General features: G+C 47.7%; 1 protein-coding gene across 4 annotated transcripts in view; it reads right to left on the bottom strand.

Annotated features, from left to right (window-relative positions):
* USP42 (ubiquitin specific peptidase 42) overlaps positions 1-27,192 on the bottom strand; it is a 668,484-nt gene that overhangs the window by 303,822 nt on the left and 337,470 nt on the right. For all 4 annotated transcript variants that reach the window (XM_069210325.1, XM_069210321.1, XM_069210323.1 and 1 more), the window contains exon 10: positions 19,015-19,155. In XM_069210325.1, the coding sequence (XP_069066426.1) occupies positions 19,015-19,155 (141 nt within the window). The remainder of the gene's footprint in view (positions 1-19,014; positions 19,156-27,192) is intronic.

Consider the following 27,192-nt stretch of genomic DNA (forward strand, 5'->3'; position numbering starts at 1 on the left):
CTAAGTCACACTCTGGGGAAGTATTGAGACCTCTGGCAGAGTCCAAACCCTGAAAGTCCCCCAGGGGCTCTGCGATCTCGCCTTCCTCAAGGAGCGCCTCTGATGCTCCTGCTCCTCCAATAGCCTCAGCGCCTTCCTCCTCGAGCGCAACCTGGCCTCTATCCTCGGCGTCGATAAAGAATTAGCCGACGCCCTCGGCTGACGCTGATCTTCGGATTCTTCCGACGCCGGATCCATCGGCGCCATGGAAAGGCGAGACCTCTTCGCCGGTGTCAATTGGAGTCGTGGCGCAGTCAACGCCGCCACCGGATCAGCTGAAACCGCCGGCGTCGAAGGTCTTCTCGGTGACGCCAAAGGCACCGGCACCAGACCAACACCTTCTACTGGGCAGAAGGGTATAAAAGGCATTGGCTTGTATGGAGCCGGAACGACCAAACCAAAAGCTAATGGACCTGAGGGACCAGCTGGTGCGCCGTCAGAAGCCATGGAGCTGAAAATGCTGTACATCGCATTTAAGAATGCCGCTGGATCCGCATCTGGAGCCGGGAAAGCAGGACACCCCTGAGGGGTCAGCGCTGACTGCGACGTCGGCACTGGATCCGGCACCTCTGACTGTGCAGGTGAGAAGGAAGGACTCTGGCAAGGCTCGTCCACTTCAAAAACCGACGGCGCCGGAGAAGCCTGAGGGCTTTGTGGAGTCACTGTCGGGCTGACCTCCCACGTCGTAAGACGCCGAGCAGATGGAGATCTTGAACGAGATCGGTCTTTTTCCAAACAACGTCAGGAATCATGCAGACGCCGAGAGTCATGACGACAACCTCTCTTATGTGAAGATTTCGAGGACGACCTCCGATGTTGGTGCTTTTCCTTCTTCGATTTAGCCAAAAACAGCTTGGCTTCACGCTCTTTCAACGCCTTTGGGTTCATCTGTTGACACGAACCACACTCTTCCACGTCGTGCTCGGAGTTCAAGCACCATAAACAGTCATTATGCGGGTCAGTCACCGACATAGAGCCCCCGCACTCCCTGCAAGGCTTGAAGCCGGACTTCTGAGGTGGAGACATTTTCACTACAAAGTATCTCTTCCGAGAAACAGTAACTCCCTAAGAGCCAGGAGGAAAAAACATTACTCGAAGGCACGGAAAAAAGGGAACTGACGTCAGCACGTCTGCGAGGACCTCTTATTGCCTCGATGATGTCAGACGGCGTCGAGTGGGAGTCGGGCAATTGTGACGTCCTCGTCCACGTGCAGAGCTGGGAAGAAGATTTCCGTTGAACGCTTGCGCATTGGGAGAATTCATTAGGTGAGGAATCCACAGGTAGTTGTATCCATCAGAAGCAGCGCGGCCATGGGGCGGGTGGGATAAAAAGCAACGCGACCATGTGTAAAAAACAGCATGGCCATGGGGCGGGCGGCTGGGTATAAAAAGCTGCCCGGCCATGTGGCGGGCGGCTGGGTATAAAAAGCTGCCCATCGAATGCTTGCACATTGGGAGAATTCATTAGGTGAGGAATCCACAGGTAGTTGTATCCATCAGAAGCAGCGCGGCCATGGGGCGGGTGGGATAAAAAGCAACGCGACCATGTGTAAAAAACAGCATGGCCATGGGGCGGGCGGCTGGGTATAAAAAGCTGCCCGGCCATGTGGCGGGCGGCTGGGTATAAAAAGCTGCCCATCGAATGCTTGCGCATTGGGAGAATTCATTAGGTGAGGAATCCACAGGTAGTTGTATCCATCAGAAGCAGCGCAGCCATGGGGCGGGTGGGATAAAAAGCAACGTGACCATGTGTAAAAAAACAGCACAGCCATGGGGCGGGCGGCTGGGTATAAAAAGCTGCCCGGCCATGGGGCGGGCGGCTGGGTATAAAAAGCTGCCCGGCCATGGGGTGGGCGGCTGGGTATAAAAAGCAGCCCGGCCAAGGGGCGGGCGGGTGTATAAAAAGCAGCCCGGCCAAGGGGCGGGCGGGTGGGTATAAAAAGCAGCCCGGCCAAGGGGCGGGCGGGTGGGTATAAAAAGCTGCCCGGCCAAGGGGCGGGCGGGTGGGTATAAAAAGCTGCCCGGCCAAGGGGCGGGCGGGTGGGTATAAAAAGCAGCCCGGCCAGCCCGGTCAAGGGGTGGGCGGGTATAAAAAGCAGCCCAGCCAAGGGGCGGGCGGGCGGGATAAAAAGCAGCCCAGCCAAGGGGCGGGATAAAAAGCAGCCCAGCCAAGGGGCGGGTGGGCGGGACAAAAAGCAGCCCAGCCAACGGGCGGGCGGGCGGGCCAAAAAGCAGCCCAGCCAACGGGCGGGAAAAAAAGCAGCCCAGCCAACGGGCGGGCGGGACAAAAAGCAGCCCAGCCAACGGGCGGGTGGGCGGGACAAAAAGCAGCCCAGCCAACGGGCGGGTGGGCGGGACAAAAAGCAGCCCAGCCAACGGGGCGGGCGGGTGGTCGGGATAAAAAGCAGCCCAGCCAACGGGGAGGGCGGGCGGTCGGGATAAAAAGCTGCCCGGCCATGGGGTGGGCGGCTGGGTATAAAAAGCAGCCCGGCCAAGGGGCGGGCGGGTGTATAAAAAGCAGCCCGGCCAAGGGGCGGGCGGGTGGGTATAAAAAGCAGCCCGGCCAAGGGGCGGGCGGGTGGGTATAAAAAGCAGCCCGGCCAAGGGGCGGGCGGGTGGGTATAAAAAGCAGCCCGGCCAAGGGGCGGGCGGGTGGGTATAAAAAGCAGCCCGGCCAGCCCGGTCAAGGGGTGGGCGGGTATAAAAAGCAGCCCAGCCAAGGGGCGGGCGGGCGGGATAAAAAGCAGCCCAGCCAAGGGGCGGGATAAAAAGCAGCCCAGCCAAGGGGCGGGCGGGCGGGACAAAAAGCAGCCCAGCCAACGGGCGGGCGGGCGGGACAAAAAGCAGCCCAGCCAACGGGCGGGAAAAAAAGCAGCCCAGCCAACGGGCGGGCGGGACAAAAAGCAGCCCAGCCAACGGGCGGGTGGGCGGGACAAAAAGCAGCCCAGCCAACGGGCGGGTGGGCGGGACAAAAAGCAGCCCAGCCAACGGGGCGGGCGGGTGGTCGGGATAAAAAGCAGCCCAGCCAACGGGGAGGGCGGGCGGTCGGGATAAAAAGCAGCCCAGCCAAGGGGCGGGCGTGCGGGATAAAAAGCAGCCCAGCCAAGGGGCGGGCGGGCGGGATAAAGAGCAGCCCAGCCAAGGGGCGGGCGGGCGGGAAGAAACAACCGTCTAAGGAAATGCCTCCTAGGCATGGTTACCCCCTGACTTTTTGCCTTTGCTGATGCCAAGTTATGATTTGAAAGTGTGCTGGGACCCTGCTAACCAGACCCCAGCACCAGTGTTCTTTCCCTAAACTGTAACTTTGTCTCCACAATTGGCACAACCCCGGCACCCAGGTAAGTCCCTTGTAACTGGTACCCCTGGTACCAAGAGCCCTGATGCCAGGGAAGGTCTCTAAGGGCTGCAGCATGTCTTATGCAACCCTGGGGACCCCTCACTCAGCAAATACACACTGCTTGCCTGCTTGTGTGTGCTGGTAGGGAGAAAAATGACTAAGTCGACATGGCATTCCCCTCAGAGTGCCATGCCAACCTCACACTGCCTGTGACATAGGTAAGTCACTCCTCTAGCAGGCCGTACAGCCCTAAGGCAGGGTGCACTATACCACAGGTGAGTGCATATGTGCATGAGCACTATGCCCCTACAGTGTCTAAGCAAAACCTTAGACATTGTAAGTGCAGGGTAGCCATAAAGAGTATATGGTCTGGGAGTCTGTCAAACACAAACTCCACAGCACCATAATGGCTACACTGAAAACTGGGAAGTTTGGTATCAAACTTCTCAGCACAATAAATGCACACTGATGCCAGTGTGCACTTTATTGTAAAAATACACCCAGAGGGCATCTTAGAGATGCCCCCTGAAAACATGCCCGACTTTCAGTGTCGGCTGACTAGTTTCTGCCAGCCTGCCACACACCAGACATGTTGCTGGCCACATGGGGAGAGTGCCTTTGTCACTCTGTGGCCAGGAACAAAGCCTGTACTGGGTGGAGGTGCTTCTCACCTCCCCCTGCAGGAACTGTAACACCTGGCGGTGAGCCTCAAAGGCTCACCCCCTTTGTTACAGCGCCACAGGGCATCCCAGCTAGTGGAGATGCCCGCCCCTCAGGCCACTGCCCCCACTTTTGGCGGCAAGGCTGGAGGAGATAATGAGAAAAACAAGGAGTCACCCCCCAGTCAGGACAGCCCCTAAGGTGTCCTGAGTTGAGGTGACTCTTACTTTTAGAAATCCTCCGTCTTGTAGAAGGAGGATTCCCCCAATAGGGAGGAGGCACAAAGAGAGTGTAGCCACCCTCAAGGACAGTAGCCATTGGCTACTGCCCTCACAGACCTAAACTCACCCCTTAATTCAGTTTTTAGGGGCTTCCAGAACCGAGGAAGATAGATTCCTGCAACCTAAAGAAGTAGGACTGCTGACCTGAAGCCCTCCAGTGAAGACGGAGACGACAACTGATTTGGCCCGAGCCCCACCGGCCTGTCTCCCTACTTCAACGAAAACTGCACCAGCGACGCATCCAACAGGGACCAGCGACCTCTGAAGCCTCAGAGGACTGCCCTGCATCTAAAGAACCAAGAAGCTCCCGAGAACAGCAGCCCTGTTCAAGAAACTGCAACTTTCTGCAACAAAGAAGCAACTTTAAAGACCCCACGTTTCCCGCCGGAAGCATGAGAGACTTTCCACTCTGCACCCGACGCCTCCGGCTCGACCTGCGGAAAACTAACACTATAGGGAGGACTCCCCAGTGACTGCGAGCCCGTGAGTAGCCAGAATTGACCCCCCTGAGCCCCCGCAGCAACGCCTGCAGAGGAAATCCAGAGGCTCCCCCTGACCGCAACTGCCTGTAACAAGGAACCCGACGCCTGGAACCAGCACTGCACCCGCAGCCCCCAGGACCTGAAGGAACCAAACTCCAGTGCAGTACCGACCCCCAGGCGACCCTCTGCCTAGCCCAGGTGGTGGCTACTCCGAGGAGCCCCCCGTGCCTGCCTGCACGCCGACGCCTGTTTGCACTCTGCACCCATCAATCCCTGTGCTGCTGAGGGTGTACTTTCTGTGCCTGCTTGTGTCCCCCTCCCCACTTATGGGGTTCAAAGTTGGGTCCAAGGTAGCCCACCATTGGGGGTTCAAGGCAACCCCAAAGTTACCACACCAGCAGCTCAGGGCCGGTCAGGTGCAGAGGTCAAAGAGGTGCCCAAAACACATAGGCTTCAATGGAGAACAGGGGTGCCCCGGTTCCAGTCTGCCAGCAGGTAAGTACCCGCGTCCTTGGGGGACAGGCCAGGAGGGTTTTGTAGGGGACCGGTGGGGGAGGGGGGCGGGCGGCACAGAAAGTACACCCTCGGCGGCACAGGGGCGGCTGGGTGCAGAGTGCAAACAGGCGTCGGGTTTCAGATAGGAAATAATGGGGAGACCCGGGGGCCTCTTCAACGATACAGGCAGGCACGGGGGCTCCTCGGGGTAGCCACCACCTGGGCTAGGCAGGCAGAGGGTCGCTCCTGCACTGGAGTTCGGTTCTTTCAGGTCCTGGGGGCTGTGCGTGCAGTGTTGGTTCTAGGCGTCGGGTCCCTTGTTACAGGCAGTCGCGGTCAGGGGGAGCCTCTGGATTTCCTCTGCAGGCGTCGCTGTGGGGGCTCAGGGGGGTTGTCTCTGGCTACTCACGGGCTCGCAGTCGCCGGGGAGTCCTCCTTGTAGTGCTGGTTTTCCACAGATCGAGCCGGGGGCGTTGGGTGCAGAGTGGAAGTCTCACGCTTCTGGCGGGAAACGTGAAGTCCTTAAAGTTAATTCTTTGTTGAAAGAAAGTTGCAGATTGTTGAACAGGGCCACTGTTCACGGGAGTTTCTTGGTCCTTGGTTGCAGGGCAGTCCTCTGAGGCTTCAGAGGTCGCTGGTTCCTGTTGGATGCGTCGCTGTTGCAGTTTTCTTCGAAGTTGGGAGACAGGCCGGTGGGGCTGGGGCCAAAGCAGTTGTTGTCTCCGTCTTCACTGCAGGGCTTCAGGTAAGCAGTCCTTCTTCTGGTTAAGGTTGCAGGAATCTAGTTTCCTAAGTTCTGGGGATCCCCTAAGTATTTAATTTAGGGGTGTGTTTAGGTCTTGGAGGGCAGTAGCCAATCGCTACTGTCCTTGAGGGTGGCCACACCCTCTTTGTGCCTCCTCCCTGTGGGGGGTGGGGGGGGGCACATCCCTAATCCTATTGGGGGATGGAGGATTTCTAAAAGTAAGAGTCACCTCAGCTCAGGACACCTTAGGGGCTGTCCTGACTGGTGGGTGACTCCTCCTTGTTTTCCTAATTATCTCTTCCAGCCTTGCCGCCAAAAGTGGGGGCAGTGGCCGGAGGGGCGGGCATCTCCACTAGCTGGGATGTCCTGCGGCGCTGTAACAAAGGTGTTACAGTTCCTGCAGGGGGAGGTGAGAAGCACCTCCACCCAGTACAGGCTTTGTTCCTGGCCAGAGTGACAAAGGCACTCTCCCCATGTGGCCAGCAACATGTCTGGTGTGTGGCAGGCTGGCAGAAACTAGTCAGCCTACACTGGAAGTCGGGTATGTTTTCAGGGGGCATCTCTTAGATGCCCTCTGGGTGTATGTTACAATAAATTGCACATTGTTATCTCCCCAAAAGCGGTGGTTCAGCCTGTAGGAGTTGAAGTTGTTTGAAATAAAGTCCGTAATAATGCTTGTCCTACTGTGGCTTGCTGTGTTGTTAACACATCCACGCAGTAATGCTTGGTAAATGTATGAGGCGTAGACCATGTGGCTGCCTTACAGATTTCAGTCATTGGTATGTTTCCTAGAAAGGCCATGGTAGCACCTTTCTTTCTAGCGGAGTGTGCCTTTGGTGTAATAGGCAGTTCTCTTTTTGCTTTTATATAACAGGTTTGGATACATTTAACTATCCATCTGAAAATGCCTTGTTTGGATATTGGATTCCCTGTATGAGGTTTTTGGAATGCAACAAACAATTGTTTTGTTTTGCAAATTTGTTTTGTTCTATCTATGTAGTACATTAGTGCCCTTTTAATGTCTAATGTATGTAATGCTCTCTCAGCTACAGAATCTGGTTCTGGAAAGAATACTGGGAGTTCCACTGTTTGATTTAGGTGGAACGGTGATATGATCTTCGGTAAGAATTTAGGATTTGTTTGTAGAACTACTTTATGTTTATGTATCTGAATAAAGGGTTCTTGTATAGTAAATGCTTGTATTTCACTTACTCTTCTGAGAGATGTGATAGCTATCAGAAATGCTACTTTCCATGTTAAGTACTGTATCTCACATGAGTGCATGGGTTCAAAAGGTGGACCCATAAGTCGTGTTAAGACAATGTTGAGATTCCACGAAGGAACTGGTGGTGTTCTTGGTGGGATAATTCTTTTCAGACCCTCCATAAATGCTTTTATGACTGGGACCCTGAATAATGAAGTTGAGTGCGTAATTTGCAGATAAGCTGAAATTGCGGTGAGATGTATTTTTATGGATGAAAAAGCTAACTTTGACTTTTGTAAGTGTAGTAGGTAACTTACGATATCTTTAGCAGATGCGTGTAATGGTTGAATGTGATTATTGTGGCAGTAATAAACAAATCTTTTCCACTTATTTGCATAGCAATGTCTTGTGGTTGGTTTTCTAGCTTGTTTTATGACCTCCATACATTCTTGTGTAAGGTCTAGATGCCCGAATTCTAAGACTTCAGGAGCCAAATTGCTACATTCAGCGATGCTGGATTTGGGTGTCTGATCTGTTGTTTGTGTTGAGTTAACAGATCTGGTCTGTTTGGTAGTTTGATATGGGGCACTACTGAGAGGTCTAGTAGTGTTGTGTACCAAGGTTGTCGTGCCCAAGTTGGTGCTATTAGTATGAGTTTGAGTTTGTTTTGACTCAATTTGTTTACTAGATATGGAAGGAGTGGGAGAGGGGAAAAGCGTATGCAAATATCCCTGACCAATTCATCCATAACGCATTGCCCCGAGAGTGAGCTTGTGGGTACCTGGATGCGAAGTTTTGGCATTTTGCGTTTTCTTTTGTTGCAAATAGGTCTATTTGCGGTGTTCCCCACCTTTGGAAGTAAGTCTTTAGTATTTGGGGATGAATTTCTTATTCGTGGATCTGTTGATGATCCCGAGAGAGATTGTCTGCTAACTGGTTTTGAATTCCAGGTATGAACTGCGCTATTAGACGAATGTGGCTGTGAATCGCCCAATGCCATATTTTCTGTGCCAAGAGACACAACTGTGTCGAGTGTGTTCGTCCCTGTTTGTTCAGATAATACATTGTTGTCATGTTGTCTGTTTTGACAAGAATGTGTTTGTGGGTTATTATAGGCTGAAATGCTTTCAGCGCTAGAAATACTGCTAGGAGTTCTAAGTGATTTATGTGAAACTGTTTCTGCTGAGTGTCCCATTGTCCTTGGATGCTGTGTTGGTTGAGGTGTGCTCCCCACCCTATCATGGAGGCATCCGTTGTGATTACGCATTGAGGCACTGGGTCTTGAAAAGGCCGCCCTTTGTTTAAATTTATAGTGTTCCACCATTGAAGCGAGGTGTATGTTTGGCGGTCTATCAACACTAGATCTTAAAGTTGACCCTGTGCTTGTGACCATTGTGATGCTAGGCACTGTTGTAAGGGCCGCATTTGCAATCTTACGTTTGGGACAATGGCTATGCATGAGGACATCATGCCTAGTAGTTTCATCACTAATTTTACCTGTACATTTTGATTTGGGTGCATGGCTTGTATTATGTTCTGAAATGCCTGTACCCTTTGTGGACTTGGATTGGCAATCCCTTCTGTTGTGTTGATTGTTGCTCCTAAGTATTGTTGTATCTGACACGGCTGTAGGTGTGATTTGTTGTAGCTGAGTGAGAAACCTAGCTTGTGAAGGGTTTCTATAACATACTTTGTGTGTTGTGAACACGGCTCTTGCGTATTAGTTTTGATTAACCAAACGTCTAGATACGGGAACACATGTATTTGCTGCCTTCTGATATGAGCTGCCACCACTGCCAGGCATTTTGTAAAAACTCTTGGCGCTGTTATCCCGAATGGCAACACTTTGAACTGGTAATGTACCCCTTGGATTACAAACCTTAAGTACTTTGTGGGAAGGATGTATAGGAAATACGCATCTTTGAGGTCCAGTGTTGTCATGTAGTCTTGTTGTTTGAGCAATGGGATCACGTCTTGCAGTGTCACCATGTGAAAGTGATCTGATTTGATGTATATGTTTAATGTTCTGATATCTAGTATAGGTCTTAGAGTCTTGTCTTTTTTGGGTATGAGAAAGTACAGGGAGTAAACTCCTGTTCCTTTCTGATGAATTGGTACTAGCTCTATTGCCTCTTTTTGCAACAACACTTGGACTTCCAGTTGTAAGAGATCCATGTGTTGTTTGGACATGTTGTGTGTTTTCAGTGGGACATTTGGAGGGAATTGAAGAAATTCTATGCAATAACCATGCTGGATAATGGCTAGGACCCACGTGTCTACTGTTATTTCTTCCCAGTTGTTGTAGAAATTGGTTAGTCTCCCCCCCACTGGTGTCATGTGTTGGGGATTTGTGACATTGAAGTCACTGTTTATTTTGTGGAGTTTTGGGGCTCTGGAACTTCCCTCTACTATTTGGGAACTGTCCTCCTCTGTATTGTCCCCTAAAACTTCCCCGCTGATATTGACTTTGATAAGTGGGTCTTGTTTGTGAGGCTGAGGGTTCTGTGCTCTGTCCCCGAAACCCCCCTCGGAAATGTGTTTTCCGAAATGTGCCTCTGCTCTGTGGGGAGTAGAGTGCGCCCATGGCTTTGGCCGTATCTGTGTCCTTTTTAAGTTTTTCTATGGCAGTGTCTACCTCCGGCCCAAAGAACTGCTGTCCGTTAAAGGGCATATTCAGGACTGCTTGTTGTATTTCCGGCTTGAATCCTGAGGTTCTTAGCCATGCGTGCCTCCGTATGGTCACTGCTGTATTTACAGCCCTAGCAGCTGTGTCGGCTGCATCCATTGCTGAACGTATCTGATTGTTCGTGTTACTCTGGCCTTCCTCCACCACTTGTTGTGCTCTTTTTTGGAACTCTTTGGGCAGGTGTTCTATGAAATGTTGCATTTCGTCCCAATGAGCCCTATCATATCTCGCCAGCAATGCCTGTGAGTTGGCAATGCGCCATTGGTTGGCTGCCTGTGCCGCAACCCTTTTGCTTGCAGCGTCGAACTTGCGACTTTCTTTGTCTGGAGGTGGGGCATCTCCTGAGGTGTGCGAGTTCGCCCTTTTACGAGCTGCCCCTACTACCACTGAGTCTGGTGTTAATTGCTAAGTGATGTACACAGGGTCTGTTGGTGGCGCTTTGTATTTTTTCTCCACCCTTGGAGTTATGGCCCTGCCCTTCACAGGCTCCTGAAACACTTGTTTCGAGTGTTTGAGCATTCCTGGTAACATAGGGAGACTCTGGTACTGGCTATGTGTAGACGACAGTGTATTAAAGAGAAAGTCATCCTCTATAGGTTCTGCGTGCAGAGTGACATTATGAAACGCAGCTGCTCTTGACACCACCTGTGTGTAGGCAGTGCTGTCCTCAGGTGGTGACGGTCTTGCTGGATAACAGTCGGGACTGTTATCAGGTACAGGCGCATCATAAAGATCCCATGCGTCGGGATCATCCTGACTCATCCCTGTGTGAGTTGGGGACTGCATCATTGGTGGTGTGGCTACTGGTGATAGTTGTGGTGAGCGTTGTGGAGATGGTGGCGGAGTCACTTGTCTTGCCACCTTTGCCTGTGGCTGCTTGTCTTTCGCTTGGAAGGCAAGTTTTCTTTTCATTCGTATTAGAGGGAGTACTGATCTTCCCTGTGTCCTTTTGAATGTGGAGCCTTCTTTGAGTGTAATCTGGCTCCACTGCTTCTAGTTCCTGTCCGAATCTGTGAGGACAGGCCCTGTTCCTCGGTGTAGGAACACGATTTCGGTTCCGAGGCCGGATGTTTCGGTATGGAAACTTTTTCGGCAGCCTTTTTCGGCTCCGAAGACACTTTAATTTTCGGCGTACTGATCTCTCGATGCCGACTCATTTCGGTGCTGCCCCGGAGTCGGATGACTTCGACACATTCATGCCCTTTTTCGGTGCCGATGGTCGGTCACCTATTTTTCGGGTTAAGCCATGGCCTGCTGGCGTCCCCTGGGCTTTAGCGTTTTTTCCGTGAGTTTTGTGTTGTGACGTCTTACTCACGGATTTCGGGGTCTGTTCGGGATCGACCTGGTTCGAGTCCGAATCCGCGATGGAGAAGGTTTCTTCCTCTACCTCCAAGTGTCGTTGTCCTGTCGGCGCCGACGCCATTTGTAGTCTTCTTGCTCTTCGGTCTCCTAACGTCTTCCTCGACCGAAACGCTCGACAGGCCTCACAAGTATCCTCTTTGTGTTCTGGAGACAAACACAAATTACAGACCAGATGCTGATCTGTAAAAGGATACTTGTTGTGACACTCGGGGCAGAAGCGGAATGGGGTCCGTTCCATTAGCCTTGAAGACGCACGTGGTCGGGCCGACCAGGCCCCGCCGGGGAATCGAAAACCCAGAAGGGCCACTGGAGCTCTTCCGAAATCGGTGTCGATCTGTTGTAACTAACCTGATACCGAACTCTAACAATACCGTCGAATTTTCCGAGATTTTAACTAACTTTCTGAACCGAGACGCGGAGCGAAATAGAACAAGTCCGAACCCGATGGCGGAAAGAAAACAATCTAAGATGGAGTTGACGCCCATGCGCAATGGAGCCGAAAGGGGAGGAGACCCTCGATCTCGTGACTCGAAAAAGACTTCTTCGAAGAAAAACAACTTATAACACTCCGAGCCCAACACTAGATGGCGGGATGTGCACAGCATGTGTATCTGCAGCTACACATGCCATCGAACATATATATATAATTTCTACTTTCACTTTCTCAATGGTGGTCTTCTTATGGGACAGTGGATGGTGATGGTTTCTTGATGAACACATTTTGTCACATATTCCAATATCATAAAGTTAGAAAGAGGGACCCACTGTGTCTAAAATGAGGAGCATGTTTTAATAGCCTCCTAAAACGTATTGAGCAGAACAGACTTGGGCCAAAAGGGAAATGATGTACATAACTGCCAAACCTGAAGATGGAATGGTTTCTTACCTGTAACTCCAGTTCTCTCGTAGGGGTATTTCCATAAGCACTGAATAGTTCTGCGCGCCTGCGGGGACCCCGGAGCACTAATGTGAAGCATATTCTTAAGTGCAGATACCAGCCCTTTGAAAAAGGTCTGTCAAAAACCACTTAAGAATAACACTGTGCAGCCTATGTGAACAGCTACACAGGCCAAATTGTTAAAAAGAAAGCAGCTGCAGTGTAAATTCACGTTCAAACACCTATTTATTGTAGAAATGTGATAAAAAAATACATTCTCATACTTTATTTACATCCCTCATGAGAATAAAACAATGCAGGGCAGTGTAGCCCATAGGCTGCCATTATACAGAATGTAAATAGAGCTGTGCCTTTAAGAAAGTAAAATCTTCCTGTATCCCATCATACACAGCAAAAGGCAGTTGCCTCAGTTCTTTTTGAAGGCTTGTAACCTGACATGAAGGAACAAAACATTCGTTGGAGTACCAACCTCGATACTACTATGGCAACTTTTTCTATGTCAACTCCACCGGGGAGGAGGGAGGGTTGCTTATGACTATCATGGAAATACCCCTACGAGAGAACTGGAGTTACAGGTAAGAAACCATTCCTTCTCTCGTAGGGGATTTCCATGTATAGTCTTAAGCACTGAATAGACTAGCAAGCCCATCCCCATAACCGCGGTGGAGTAGACAGAATAATACTGAAAAAACATGAATCATGCAAATAAATTCTTAAGCGAGGCCTGTCCAACCTGCACATCTGCCCTAGCGTCTGTATCAAGGCAGTAATGCTGTGTAAAGGTATGGACTGATTTCCAAGTGGCTGCCTTGCATATCTCTGCCAAAGGGATATTTCTCATTAAGGCCGTAGTAGCTGCCTTCCCTCTAGTAGAATGGGCTTTTGGCTTGCCACCAAGAGATTTGTTCGCTAACTGATAACACAACAGTATACATGAAACAATCCACCTGGATAATGATTGCTTAGACGTGCCCAACCCTGTTCTAACTGGGCCATAGTTAACAAAGAGCTGCTGTGATTTACGCAAGCATTTTGTCCTGTCCAAGTAAAATTTCAAAACCCTCTTTACATCCAGAGAATGCAGAGTTCTCTCGGCAGGGGTAGTTGGATTTTGAAAGAAAGTCGGTAATGAAATGGTTTGGTTCACATGAAAGTCAGAAACGACTTTCGGTAAAAATTTTGGATGCGTCCTCATCACTACTTTCGCAAAATGAAAGACCATGTAGGGTTCTTGAGCGCAAAGGGCCTGGATTTCGCTGACCCTACGCGCTGATGTGATTGCAACCGCAGTTTTCCACGTGAGATGTTGAAGTGATGCTTTATGTATTGGCTCGAACGGAGGTAGCATGAGACGCGATAGGACAACATTCAGTTCCCATGGAGGAGATGGCCTCCTAATGGGAGGGAAAACCTTTTTTAAGCCCTCCAGGAAGTCCTTGATAATTGGGATCCTAAAAAAGGAGGTTTGAGAGGGGCTCTTTCTATATGCCGTTAGAGCCGCCAAGTGTACTTTTATTGATGTCAATTGTAAACCCGATTTTGCCAAACTTAGCAAGTATGGCAGGATAGCTTCCTCTCCACAGGATACCGGGTCAACGTTGTTGTCCAAACACCACACACAGAATCTTTTCCACTTGCATGCATAAGCCGATTGTGTGGAAGGGCGCTTTGCTTCTCTTAGGATTTCCATACAGTCCTGAGGTAGGTTCAAGTGTCCATATTGCACTAACTCAGGAGCCATGCTGCCAAACTCAATGATGAGAGGTTGGGATGAGATATCTGCCCTCTGAACTTCGTGAGAAGGTCCGGACGATGAGGCAGTCTGATGTGTGGCTTGAGTGACCGGTGCAGAAGGTCTGGAAACCACCATTGGCGTGGCCATTCTGGAGCAATTAGAATCATTTTGGATTGAGCATTGGATAGCTTCTGGAGGACTGCCGGTATCAGGGGAAGCGGTGGAAAGGCGTAAAGAAATGCTCCTGACCAGCTTATCCACAGGGCATTCCCCAGTGTACCTGGATGGTAATATCTATAGGCGAAGCTTTGGCATTTTTTGTTTTCTGGGGTTGCAAATAGGTCTATAGAGGGGGTACCCCATAGTGCGAAAATGGAACGAACGTCGTCGTCGTGTAATACCCATTCGTGGTTTTCGTCCATTACGCGGCTGAGAGCATCCGCTTGAACATTCTGCCTGCCCGGCAGGTGCGTTGCCACTAGCGACAGGTTCCTGGCTAGAAGCCAATGCCAGATTGTCTGAGCCTCTCTGGATAATATCCTGGACCTGGTGCCTCCTTGTTTGTTTACGTAATACATGGTGGCCACGTTGTCTGTCTGGAGGAGGGGAGTTTCCGTTTTCAGAGAAGGTAGGAAGGCCTTGAGCGCAAGATGGACTGCGCGAAGCTCCAGCAGGTTGATATGATAGAGACTCTCTCTCTGTGACCACTTGCCTTGGACTCGAAGATGATCCATGTGCGCTCCCCATCCGAGCAGCGATGCGTCTGTTACGATGGTTTGAGCTGGAGGCTGTTGATGGAAAGGCATCCCCACCAAGAGATTGTTGGGTGAACACCACCACTTGAGGGACTGTAAGGCGTGGGGGGAAAGAAGGACTCTGCTCTCCCAATCGTCCATCAGTTGACACCATTGGTCCTCCAGGCACTCCTGTAAGGGTCTCATATGGAGGCGAGCATTGGGAACGAGGTGAATACACAACGCCATCGAGCCCAGTAGAGAGGCTATTACTCTTGCAGTGGTCTGTGGTGTTCTCTCTAGTTGCTTGCACTTTTGGAGAATCGATAATTCTTGTTCCTCCGAAGGAAACACCTTTCCTTGATTGGTATATATAATGGCCCCTAAGTAATGAAGCCTCTGAACAGGCGTTGCTGTGGACTTGAGAAGATTGACTTGAAGACCGATATTGTGGAGCAGTTGTTGAGTCCAGTTGAAATGTTGTTGGGCCTCTAGATAGTTGGAGGCCTTTATGAGCCAATAGTCTAGATAGGGGTAGACAAATATTCGATGCTTCCTCAAATGGGCGGCTACCACCGCCATGCATTCGGAAAAAGTTCTCGGCGCTGATCTGTGGCCGAAGGGTAGAACCGCAAATTGGTAATGGCTTTTGCCGACGGTGAACCGTAGGAATTTTCGATGTTTCTTGCTCACCGGAATGTGAAAATAAGCGTTGCAAAGGTCTATCGCACAGAGCCAGTCGCCCTGACGAAGTTGCGGGTAAATTTGGTGCAAGGATAGGATCCTGAATTTCTCTTTGCAAATCCACTTGTTTGCTGCCCTTTGGTCTAGAATGGGACAAAACTCTTGTTTGTCCTTCTTTGGCACTAGAAAATACCTCAAATAAATCCCTTTCCCGCGTTGGTTGATCGGGACGGGCTCTATTGCTCTTTTTTGTAATAGAATATCTACTTCTAACTGAAGAGCTTCGAGGTGGTGGCTGGCTGGTTTGGGTGGAACAGATGGAGGAGGACTGATGAATCTGAGAGCGTGACCATTTCGCACAATATTCAATACCCAGGCGTCTGATGTGATGCGTAGCCACTCGTCCAGATGATTTGAGATACTTTCCACTACCGGAGTGGGTAACGGAGGAGGGGGAAGCGAAGATTCAGGGCTTAGACGCGGGAGCCTGGCGAATTGCCTGAGTTTGCGGCGTGGAACGACCCCTTGTCGACTTTCGCTGTGTCGAGAAGGCCCTTGGCTGCTGCTGTTGCTGCTGGGGAAGTGAGGACATCCAGTGTGGTGCCTGATACCTGTGGGTGAATAGCCTTCGCTGGTAGGGACAGAATACTTTTTGTTGTTCCTTTGGGCGTTCAATGCCTACCGCTTTTAAAGTGTCTAACTCAGACTTCATTCTTGACATTTCGTCATCGGCATGAGAGCCAAACAAGGTGGAGCCTGAAAATGGTAAATTCTGAATCCTCTGTTGTACCTCTGGTTTGAGAGATGTCAATCGCAACCATGCGTGTCGTCTTAAAGCTACTCCATAAGCGTAGTTATGTGCCGACAGCACCGAACAATCATTAGCAGCACTTATCACCTGGTTGGAAACCATGGCACCCTCACCCACGACCTCCAAGAAATTTTTGTCCTTGGGTAAGTGCTCCGCAAACTGCAGCATAGAGTCCCAAAGAGCACAATCATATCTTCCTAATAAAGCAGTGGCACTGGCTGCTTTCATTGTGATGGCTGCGGTAGAGCATACTTTTCGGCCTGCAGCATCGATCTTTCTGCTCTCCTTATCCGGAGGCGAGGAGGAAGACGGTGATGTAGAGTGTAACTTCTTTGCCGCTACTATAACCACCGAGTCCGGCACCGGGTCCGATCTTAGGAATAGAGGGTCTTGCTCCGGTGGGCGATACTTTTTAATAAGTCTGGAAGGAGCAGATTTCGTTGTGGCCGGTGTCAGAAAAATATCCATTGCCGGTTCAAGAAGACCCGGAACCAGTGGAAGTAAAGGTCTTGACGATGTCCTCTGGTGTAAAGTCTCAAAAATCACGGAGGTCGATGGGGCGGGTACCGCCAGCGGGATATTTAGTTTGGTCGCCCCGCGCACTAGGACCTCTTGGAAGGTATTCACGTCATCTATGGGGGACACTCTCGGGGACGGGGAGTCCGACAGGGTTGGAGAGTAGTCCCTTGTAGACGAAGAAGAATGTCTATGACGTGAATGCGAGGATCTCTGAAATGACTCATGTCGTTGGTGCCGAGAGGAAGACGAACGTCTAGAGGAATGTCTAGAATGTCTTATGGATTCCGCTGGAGTCATCGAAACAGACTCTGAAGGGGGGGACGGAAGAGGAGCCGCAGGTGTTACTGGTGTCTGCGGCAACGGCGGCTGTTGAGGAGAGAGCTGAGGCGAAGCCGGAAGTAGGATGAGTGAGGCCGAGGATTCTGAAGTGGTATAAACCCTTTTAGGCCTCTTTGACTGTTGCCTCGACGTCGACACACTCCTCGACGTCGAAGTACGGTGACGGCGGGTGCCTCTTGACGTTGATTCCCCTCGTTGCTGAGATCCTCTCGACGACGACCTTTCTCGACGTCGATGTGATGACAGCGACCGTCTTCGACGGCGAGCACTCTCCCTCGACGCCGATCGTCCTCGTCGCGTCGACCCGGACCAAGATCTTCTCGACGGCGAAACAGCTGCCGACGTCAAGCGATGCCTCTTTCTCGACGGTGAGCCGGTCCTCGACGGCGAGCATGTCGGCGCCGTTCCAGGCCTCGACGTCGTCGGAGACCTATGCCGTTTATGAGCAGGTCTGGCAGAAGTAGCAGAGGAAACAGGGTGAGCCCTGGTAGAAGACTGACCTTCTCCTCGCTCTGTGGCAGATTGACCACTTCTTCTCCTGTCCTCTCTTGCCTGAAGTCGAATTTTCTCCCTGTCACGAAGGGTTCTTCTGGAGAAAGTTCTACAGATGTCACAGGAGTCAGGCTTGTGGCTGGATGGAAGGCAAATTATACAGACCTGGTGTGGATCTGTTTTAGCCTTTTTTCTGCCACAAGAAGGACATTTATCAAAAAGTGAAGGCATTCTAAAATAGAAAAACCTTAAATTTCTGTCAGAATTTGACAGAAAAGGTTAGCAAATGTTCACTCAATGTTAAAAACGTCGAGTGAAATTGAAATTCAAAAAGTTTTAATTGAATTTTCTGTCAAAAAAGCTTTGTGAAGTAGAGCTCAATGCTTCAGGGTCCTGTCAGAAGGAGATGGAAAAAAGAACTGAGGCAACTGCCTTTTGCTGTGCATGATGGGATACAGGAAGACTTTACTTTCTTAAAGGCACAGCTCTATTTACATTCTGTATAATGGCAGCCTATGGGCTACACTGCCCTGCATTGTTTTATTCTCATGAGGGATGTAAATAAAGTATGAGAATGTATTTTTTATCACATTTCTACAATAAATAGGTGTTTGAACGTGAATTTACACTGCAGCTGCTTTCTTTTTAACAATTTGGCCTGTGTAGCTGTTCACATAGGCTGCACAGTGTTATTCTTAAGTGGTTTTTGACAGACCTTTTTCAAAGGGCTGGTATCTGCACTTAAGAATATGCTTCACATCAGTGCTCCGGGGTCCCCGCAGGCGCGCAGAACTATTCAGTGCTTAGGACTATACATGGAAATCCCCTACGAGAGAAATGACTATTCCTCCTACAAAACAGCAGTGGAAAGACAAAGAGCAATAGAGAGATCAGACAAGAAAAAAAGGCTAGTCTGGTGCATGGGAATTCCAGAAGAGGAAGCAAGAAAACCTTGAGGGTTTAAGGACACGCGTAGCATGGAAGAAGTAAGTCTGATTAGAGACAGTAGGAGGATTAATTTAACCAAAATAGCAAGAGGATGTGTGGGGAAAAAAGAAACAATAGCAGGGGAGTGAGAATATAAGATTGAAAAGGAGACTGGAAAAAGAAGCAACAAAGCTTGTATCGCTACACTATCATGAAGCCCTTTAAGTTAAGAACTTGCAAGAAACAACTTTTTAAATATAAGGGTGGGAGGAGGGTGGAAATATTTTTACTGTGTGCAATTTCTGCCAGGTACAGTTTCAAAGTTACAACACATCATTTGGATGTTCCCAAATAGGAAAGATGCCACACACTCACAGATGTAGTTTTTCTTCGCTCGTAACATTAAATGAGAGATTTCGGAAACTTAAGGGTCCTGCATCCATAGTTTTCCTACACAATTCACGTAAATTTAAAACCGTCATTGATTAAACCATTAGTGATTACAACTTTTGTTAGATATTTAAAAGTTGAAGACAGTTGTTCAGTTAAAATCTTTTTATCAATACTAATGAACAATTTCTTACCTTCACGTAGCAGTAGTAGTGCCCAGCATGGCAGCTGAAACCACTATGGACAAGGACAGCATACAACACATAAAATATTGCTTCACCATTAGGCTGAGACATGTATGGACGTATATCTAAATATTCTGGATATTTCACTTCCTAAAAAAAGAACGGGTAGATAAATGGTTAGATCGTGTAAGTCTTAGAGAAATAGAAGTGGTCATTGAAAATGCCTATCAATCCTGCAGCACTGCAAATGAACCCACATGGGCCATTCAATATTACTCTTCATACTTTCTAGGTAACAATAAAGCTACAGAAAGACAGACAGACATGCACAAAAAATATCAAATTGCTAGTAGTCGCTCACAAAGGTACCATTCCATAAATGTAAACCTTTATAAATACTGGATGATGAACACTATTGTGAATATTCAGAGAATTTTTTTAAGCTATGACATTCATAGGTAGAAGCAACATTTACTAAAGCTCTAATCAAAATTACTTGAGATGAAAGTTAGGAAAAAAAACCTTATTCAATATGTTCAGTAAATACTGCACCTGCATTCTTCCCAGGCTTCCCAATCAAATCTTGATTCTAATGGCCTTATATGGAAAATGTCACTTACCTATTGTACATCTGTTCGTGGCATGCAGTGCTGCAGATTCACATGCTATGCATATCTCTTCCGATATCTAGTGTTGGGCTCGGAGTGCTACAAGTTGTTTTTCTTCGAAGAAGTCTTTTCAGAGTCACATGATCGAGTGACTCCACCTCTCGGTTGCAGTGCGCATGGGCATCGACTCCATTGTTAAATTGTTTTCCCACAAAGGGTGAAGGAAGGAGTGATAGAGTATAAGAATATAAAGAGATGTCCATACAAATGTAAATGTATCTACATATGTACATATGATAAACTTAAACGAATACAGGCTTCCGGGGAGGAGGGAAGGTGCATATCAATCTGCAGCACTATATGCCACAAACAGATGTACACTAGGTAAGTGACATTTTCCGTTCTATGGCTCCAGATACACATGCTATGCATAGACTACAAAGCAGTTAATCTTCCCAAAAATAAGCGGTGGCTAGCCTGTAGGAGTTGAAGTTGTTTGAAATAGTGTTCGTAAGACAGCTTGGCCAACGTTAGCCTGTTGCTTTGAAAATACATCTACACAATAATGTTTTGTAAATGTATGAGTAGACCATGTGGCAGCTTTACTTCCATCAGCCATTGGTATGTTTCCTAAGAGTGTCATAGCAACACCTTTCTTTCTTGTAGAATATGCTCTAGATGTGATCAAAAGTTGTAACATGTTTGTATGCATCTAACGATCCATCTTGCTAACCTCTGTTTAGAGATAGGATTGCCTTTATGTGGTTGCTGAAAAGTTGTTTTGTTTTCCTAAAATCTTTAGTCCTATCTATATAGTACATAAGAGCTCTTTTGTGATCCAGAGTATGGAGGGCTCTTTCTGCAACTGAGTCAGGCTGTGGAAAGAAGACTGGCAATTCTACTGTTTGGTTGATGTGAAAAGGAGATACTACTTTCGGGAGAAATTTAGGATTTGGTCTAAGTACAACTTTATGTTTGTGTACTTGGAAAAAAGGTTCCTCAAGAGTGAATGCTTGTATTTAAAATCTTTTCCATTTGTTAGCATAACATTGTCTAGTAGTAGGTTTACGTGCCTGCTTAGGTACTTCCATACATTCTAATGGAAGTTTTAGGTATCAAAATTTTATGACTTCGCTAAATTGAGAGCATTGGGGTTTGGGTGCCTGATTTGACCTTTGTTTTGTGTTAACAAATCCGGTCTGTTTGGGAGTTTGGAATGAGGTACTACAAAGAAGTCTAGGAGTGTTGTGTACCAATGTTATCGTCCTCACGTTGGGGCTATGAGCACCATGGTGAGGTTTGTTGACCAGAAAGGGAAGGAGTGGGAGAGGCGGAAAAACGTAAGCAAATATCCCAGACCAAATGATCCATAGAGCATTGCCCTTGGATAGGGGATGTGGATGTCTGAATGCGAAGTTTTGGAATTTTGTGTTTTCGCTTGTTACAAATAGGTCTATTTCTGGTGTTCCCCATTTTTTAAAGTACTTTTGAAGTACCTGGAAGTGAATCTCCCATTTGTGTGTATGTTGGTGATTTCTGCTTAGGAGATCCACCAGCTAAATGTGTATTCCTGGAATGTATTCTGCTAACAGATAAATGTGATTGTGAACTGCCCATTTCCATATTGACTGGGCTAGTAGGGACAGTTGAGATGAATGTGTCCCGCCTTGTTTTCTGAGGTAATACATGGTCGTCATGTTGTTTGTTTTTAGCAGAACAATCTTGTGTTTGAGAAGGGGCTGAAATGCTTTTAGGGCAAGAAAAACAGCTAATAATTCTAAATGGTTTATGTGAAATTCTTTCTGTTTGGAATCCCATTCCCCTTGAACGGTTTGGTTGTGGAGATGAGCTCCCCAACCTATCATTGATTCGTCTGTTGTTATTGTGGTCTGAGGCACAGGGTCTTGAAATGACTGCCCCTTCATTAGATTTCTGAGATTCCACCATTGAAGGGACATGTGCGTTTGGCGGTCTATCAACACTAGATCTTGCAATTGACTGTGTGCCTGAGACCATTGTTCTGAGAGGCATTTTTGCAAAGGCCTCATGTTGAGTCTTGCATACTATCGCTATGCGAGATGCCCTCATTCCTAGAATCTTCATGATAAATCTTACAGTGTATTGCTGATTTGGCTGTATGTGTGGTATGAGATTTTGGAAAGCCTGTATCCTTTGTGTATTTGAATATGTTAGGGCTTTTTGAGTATTTAGAATAGCACCTAGGTAAGGTTGTACTTGTGCTGGTTGAAGGTGGGATTTCTGGTAATTTAGAGTGGACCCTAGTGCATGTAGGGTTTCTATTACGTACTGAGTGTGTTGTTGGCATTGTGTAAAATTGCTTGATTTTTTTAGCCAATCGTCTAGATATAGAAAGAAGTGAATGTGTTGCCTTCTTAAGTAGGCTGCTACTACTAATAGACATTTTGTGATGACTCTTGGAGCTGTTGTTATGCCGAATGGCAGAACTTTGAACTGATAATGTTTTCCTGCTATAACAAACCAGAGGTATTTTCTGTGAGCTGGATGGATGGGTACATGGAAATACGAATCTTTGAGGTCTAAATCAGTCATGTAATCTTGTTTCTGTAGCAGTGGAATGATGTCCTGCAGAGTTACCATGTGAAAGTGTTCTGACAGGATATATAGATTGAGAGACATGAGGTCTAGGATAGGCCTTAGAGTGCCATTGTTTTTTGGGAATGAGGAAGTATAGTGAGTATACTCCTGTTCCTTGTTGAGAATGTGGGACCAATTCTATTGCTTGTTTTAGTAGTAGTGATTGCACCTCCTGTTGCAACAGAACTTGTTCTGGGGACAATTTGTGGTAACGTGGTGGAATGTTTGGAGGGGCGGGAGATTAATTCTAGGCAACCGCCATTGCAGATAATTGATAACACCCAATTATCTGTGGTGATATTTTGCCAATGAGAATAGAATTGCTGTAATCCTCCCCCCACAGGAGATGTGTGGGGTGGAGGGGTGGGAAAGAAGTCACTGTCTGGATGATGTAGTGGTTTGTTTTGAGGCTTGGAACTTGTCTCTAAAATATTAGCCTCAATAGGACAATCAAAATCCCCCTCTCTGATATTGTTGCTACTGTTGTCCCTGCTTTGCCTAGGAGGTAGAAGCTTCAGAGGATTGTGGTTTGTATCCTCCCCTAAATTGTGGCCATCGAAAGGACCCTCTATACGGTGATGTGTATAATGCTCCCATTGCTTAGGCAGTCTCGTAGTCTTTCCTCAGCTTTTCTATGGTCATATCGACCTAAGGCCCAAATAAGTGTTTCTTGTCAAAAGGCATGTTTAGTACTGCCTTTTGGATTTCTGGTTTAAAGCCAGAAGAGCGTAGCCAAGCATGACTCCTTATTGTAATGGCAGTATTTACACTCCTTGCGGCTGTATCGGCAGCATCGAGGGCAGAACGTATCTGGTTGTTACTTATGGCCTGTCCCTCTTCTACTATCTGTTGTGCTCTCTTTTGATGCTCTTTTGGGAGGTGCTGTATGAGTTCTTGCAACTCATCCCAGTGGGCTCTATCATATCTGGCAAGAAGTGCTTGTGAATTTGCAATTCGCCCTTGGTTGGCCGCTTGCGTGGCCACTCTCTTGCCAGCAGCATCAAACTTCCTACTCTCCTTATCAGGTGGAGGAGCATCCCAGAGGATTGGCTATTAGCCCTTTTTCTAGCCACACTCACCACCACTGAATCTGGAGGAACTTGGTGTGTGATGTAGTCTGGGTCTATAGGAGCAGGTTTGTACTTTTTGTCAATACGCGGAGTAATTACTCTAGCTTTGACCGGCTCACTAAAAATTTGGTCTGCATGTTTGACGATTCCAGGCAAAATGGGAAGGCATAGATATCTAGAGTGAGTGGAAGACAGTGTTGAAGAAGAAATCCTCCTCTAGGGGCTCAGTATGCATAAGCATATCATGATAAGCAGCTGCCCTGGAAGCAACCTGCGTGAATGCAGTAGTGTCCTCTGGTGGAGAAGGCTTGGGGGGGGTATAAGTCAGGAACATTATCTGTAATAGGATCCAGGTCATATAGATCCCAAGGATCCTTTTGCTTGTACATTTTTGCTGGTGGTTGAACAGAGTCTAATTCCTCTTGAAAAGCCAGCTTTCTTTTAGTTTTCAAAGGGGGTGCACTAACATTTCTGCCAGTTTATTAGTGTATATGGATTCTGGATTGTCTCTCATCCATAACCTCCAGTATGAGCTGAATCTCAGTGTCCTCATCAGAAGGTCTGTAAGATTCCTGCATTGATTTAGAAGTCTGAGGCGGCTCGAAAGTCATTGTTCCTCTGTATAAGAAGCTTTCTTGGGTTCCGAAGTTCGGATCTTTTTCGGTCCCGAAAATGGAGTCGGCTGTTTCGGCTTCGAAGCAGGGCGTCGAAGCTTCGTCTCCGAGGATTGAAGACGCTTACTGGAGTCCGAGGCAGAACTTTTTACCGATTTACTCGACTCCCAAGTGGACGGAGAAGTGGTCTTTTTCGGCGCCGAACCCGAAGGTCGGTCAACAGTCTTTTTTCGGGTAGAACCATGGCCTTCTGGCAGTGGTGTACCCAAGGCCTTCAGAGGTTTTTTTGTAGGTGGGCGTAGGGGCAGACGTACTCGCGTGCTGGCCAGCAGTGATATGTCTGTCTTCTTCCAACTCTTGCTCGGAGTCGGTGTCTCGGAGGGAGACTGCTGTCTGCGCCTGTTTTTCCATGACGTTGGGATGCTCTGTACTTTTCAACGCCATCTCTAACCTTCTGGCTCTCCGATCCCGCAAGGTCTTCTTGGATTGAAACGATCGACAGGCCTCACGATCCTCTTCTTGGTGATCCGGAGAAAGACACAGATTACAAAGCAGGTGTTGGTCTGTATAGGGAAACTTCGCGTGGCACCGAGGGCAGAATCGAAATGGAGTCCCATCCATCATGCTTCCACGCGGTAGGCCTGAACAGGCCAGAGTCGGGCACGCCCAGAAGGGTGAAATCTATATTCCGACGGCACTATCGGTTCGAGGCTAGATGGAACGCGATCGAAACAATACCGACGATTAAATGAGATTTCCGGTTCGAAATCTCGGAGCGAGAGGAAACACGTCAGAACCAGACAGCGGAAAGAAAACAACCTAACAATGGAGTCGATGCCTATGCGCACTGTAACCGAGAGGAGGAGTCACTCGATCCTGTGACTTCGAAAGGACTTCAGCTACACATGCCATTGAATATATATATATATATATATATATATATGGAAAATGTCACTTACCCAGTGTACATCTGTTCGTGGCATTAGTCGCTGCAGATTCACATGCTGTGCACATCCCGCCATCTGGTGTTGGGCTCGGAGTGTTACAAGTTGTTTTTCTTCGAAGAAGTCTTTTCGAGTCACGAGACCGAGGGACTCCTCCCATTTTGACTCCATTGCGCATGGGCGTCGACTCCATCTTAGATTGTTTTGCCCGCAGAGGGTGAGGTAGGAGTTGTGTATGCTAGTAATAGTGCCAATGCAATGGAGTGAATGCGTATGTACATAATGAAGGTTAAAGTAATATATTTACAAATGTACAAATGTTTAAGATCTACTTCTAAACGGCTACAGGCTCCCGGGGAGGCGGGTGGGCGCATGTGAATCTGCAGTGACTAATGCCACAAACAGATGTACACTGGGTAAGTGACATTTTCCGTTCGATGGCATGTGTAGAGCTGCAGATACACATGCTGTGCATAGACTAGTAAGCAGTTATCTCCCCAAAAGCGGTGGTTCAGCCTTTAGGAGTTGAAGTAGTTTGAAATAATGTTCTTAGTACAGCTTGACCTACTGTTGCCTGTTGTGCAGTTAACACATCTACACAGTAGTGCTTGGTAAATGTATGAGGCGTAGACCATGTTGCTGCCTTACATATTTCGTTCATTGGAATATTTCCTAGAAAGGCCATGGTAGCACCTTTCTTTCTGGTTGAGTGTGCATTTGGTGTAATAGGCAGTTCTCTTTTAGCTTTAAGATAGCAGGTTTGAATACACTTAACTATCCATCTAGCAATGCCTTGTTTTGAAATTGGATTTCCTGTATGAGGTTTTTGAAAGGCAATAAATAGTTGTTTTGTCTTTCGAATTAGTTTTGTTCTGTCAATGTAGTACATTAGTGCTCTTTTGATGTCTAATGTATGTAGTGCTCTTTTAGCTACAGAATCTGGCTGTGGGAAGAACACTGGTAATTCTACCGTTTGATTCAAGTGGAACGGTGAGATTACTTTTGGTAAAAATTTAGGATTTGTCCTTAGAACAACTTTATTTTTGTGTATTTGAATAAATGGTTATTGAATGGTAAATGCTTGAATTTCACTCACTCTTCTTAGAGATGTGATGGCAATTAAAAATGCAACTTTCCACGTTAAGTATTGCATGGGCTCAAAAGGTGGACCCATGAGTCGTGTTAAGACAATGTTGAGGTTCCATGAAGGAACTGGTGGTGTTCTTGGTGGTATAATTCTCTTTAGGCCTTCCATAAACGCTTTTATGACTGGTATCCTAAATAATGAAGTTGAGTGCGTAATTTGCAGGTATGCTGAAATTGCAGTAAGATGTATTTTAATGGAAGAGAAAGCTAGTTTAGATTTTTGCAAATGTAGTAAGTATCCTACTAAATCTTTTGCAGATGCGTGTAAAGGTTGAATTTGATTATTATGGCAGTAATAAACAAATCTTTTCCACTTATTTGCATAGCAGTGTCTAGTGGTAGGTTTTCTAGCTTGTTTTATGACCTCCATACATTCCTGTGTGAGGTCTAAGTGCCCGAATTCTAGGATTTCAGGAACCAAATTGCTAGATTCAGCGATGCTGGATTTGGATGTCTGATCTGTTGTTTGTGTTGTGTTAACAGATCTGGTCTGTTTGGTAGTTTGACATGAGGTACTACTGAAAGGTCTAGTAGTGTTGTGTACCAAGGTTGCCTTGCCCATGTTGGTGCTATTAGTATGAGTTTGAGTTCGTTTTGACTCAACTTGTTTACTAGATATGGAAGAAGTGGGAGAGGGGGAAAAGCGTACGCAAATATCCCTGACCAGTTCATCCATAGTGCATTGCCCTGAGACTGATGTTGTGGGTACCTGGATGCGAAGTTTTAGCATTTTGAGTTTTCTTTTGTTGCAAATAGATCTATTTGTGGCGTTCCCCAAATTCGGAAGTAAGTGTTCAGTATTTGGGGGTGAATGTCCCATTCGTGGATCTGTTGGTGATCCCGAGAGAGATTGTCTGCTAACTGATTCTGAATCCCTGGAATAAATTGTGCTATTAGGCGAATGTGGTTGTGAATCGCTCAATGCCATATTTTTTGTGTCAGGAGACACAACTGTGTCGAGTGTGTTCCTCCCTGTTTGTTTAGGTAATACATTGTTGTCATGTTGTCTGTTTTGACAAGAGTGTATTTGTGGGTTATTATGGGTTGAAATGCTTTTAGAGCTAGAAATACCGCTAACAGTTCTAAGTGGTTTATATGAAACTGTTTTTTCTGAATGTCCCATTGTCCTTGGATGCTGTGTTGATTGAGGTGTGCTCCCCACCCTGTCATGGATGCATCTGTCGTTATT

Source organism: Pleurodeles waltl, chromosome 10, assembly GCF_031143425.1.
Source record: "Pleurodeles waltl isolate 20211129_DDA chromosome 10, aPleWal1.hap1.20221129, whole genome shotgun sequence".
Lineage (NCBI taxonomy): Eukaryota > Metazoa > Chordata > Amphibia > Caudata > Salamandridae > Pleurodeles > Pleurodeles waltl.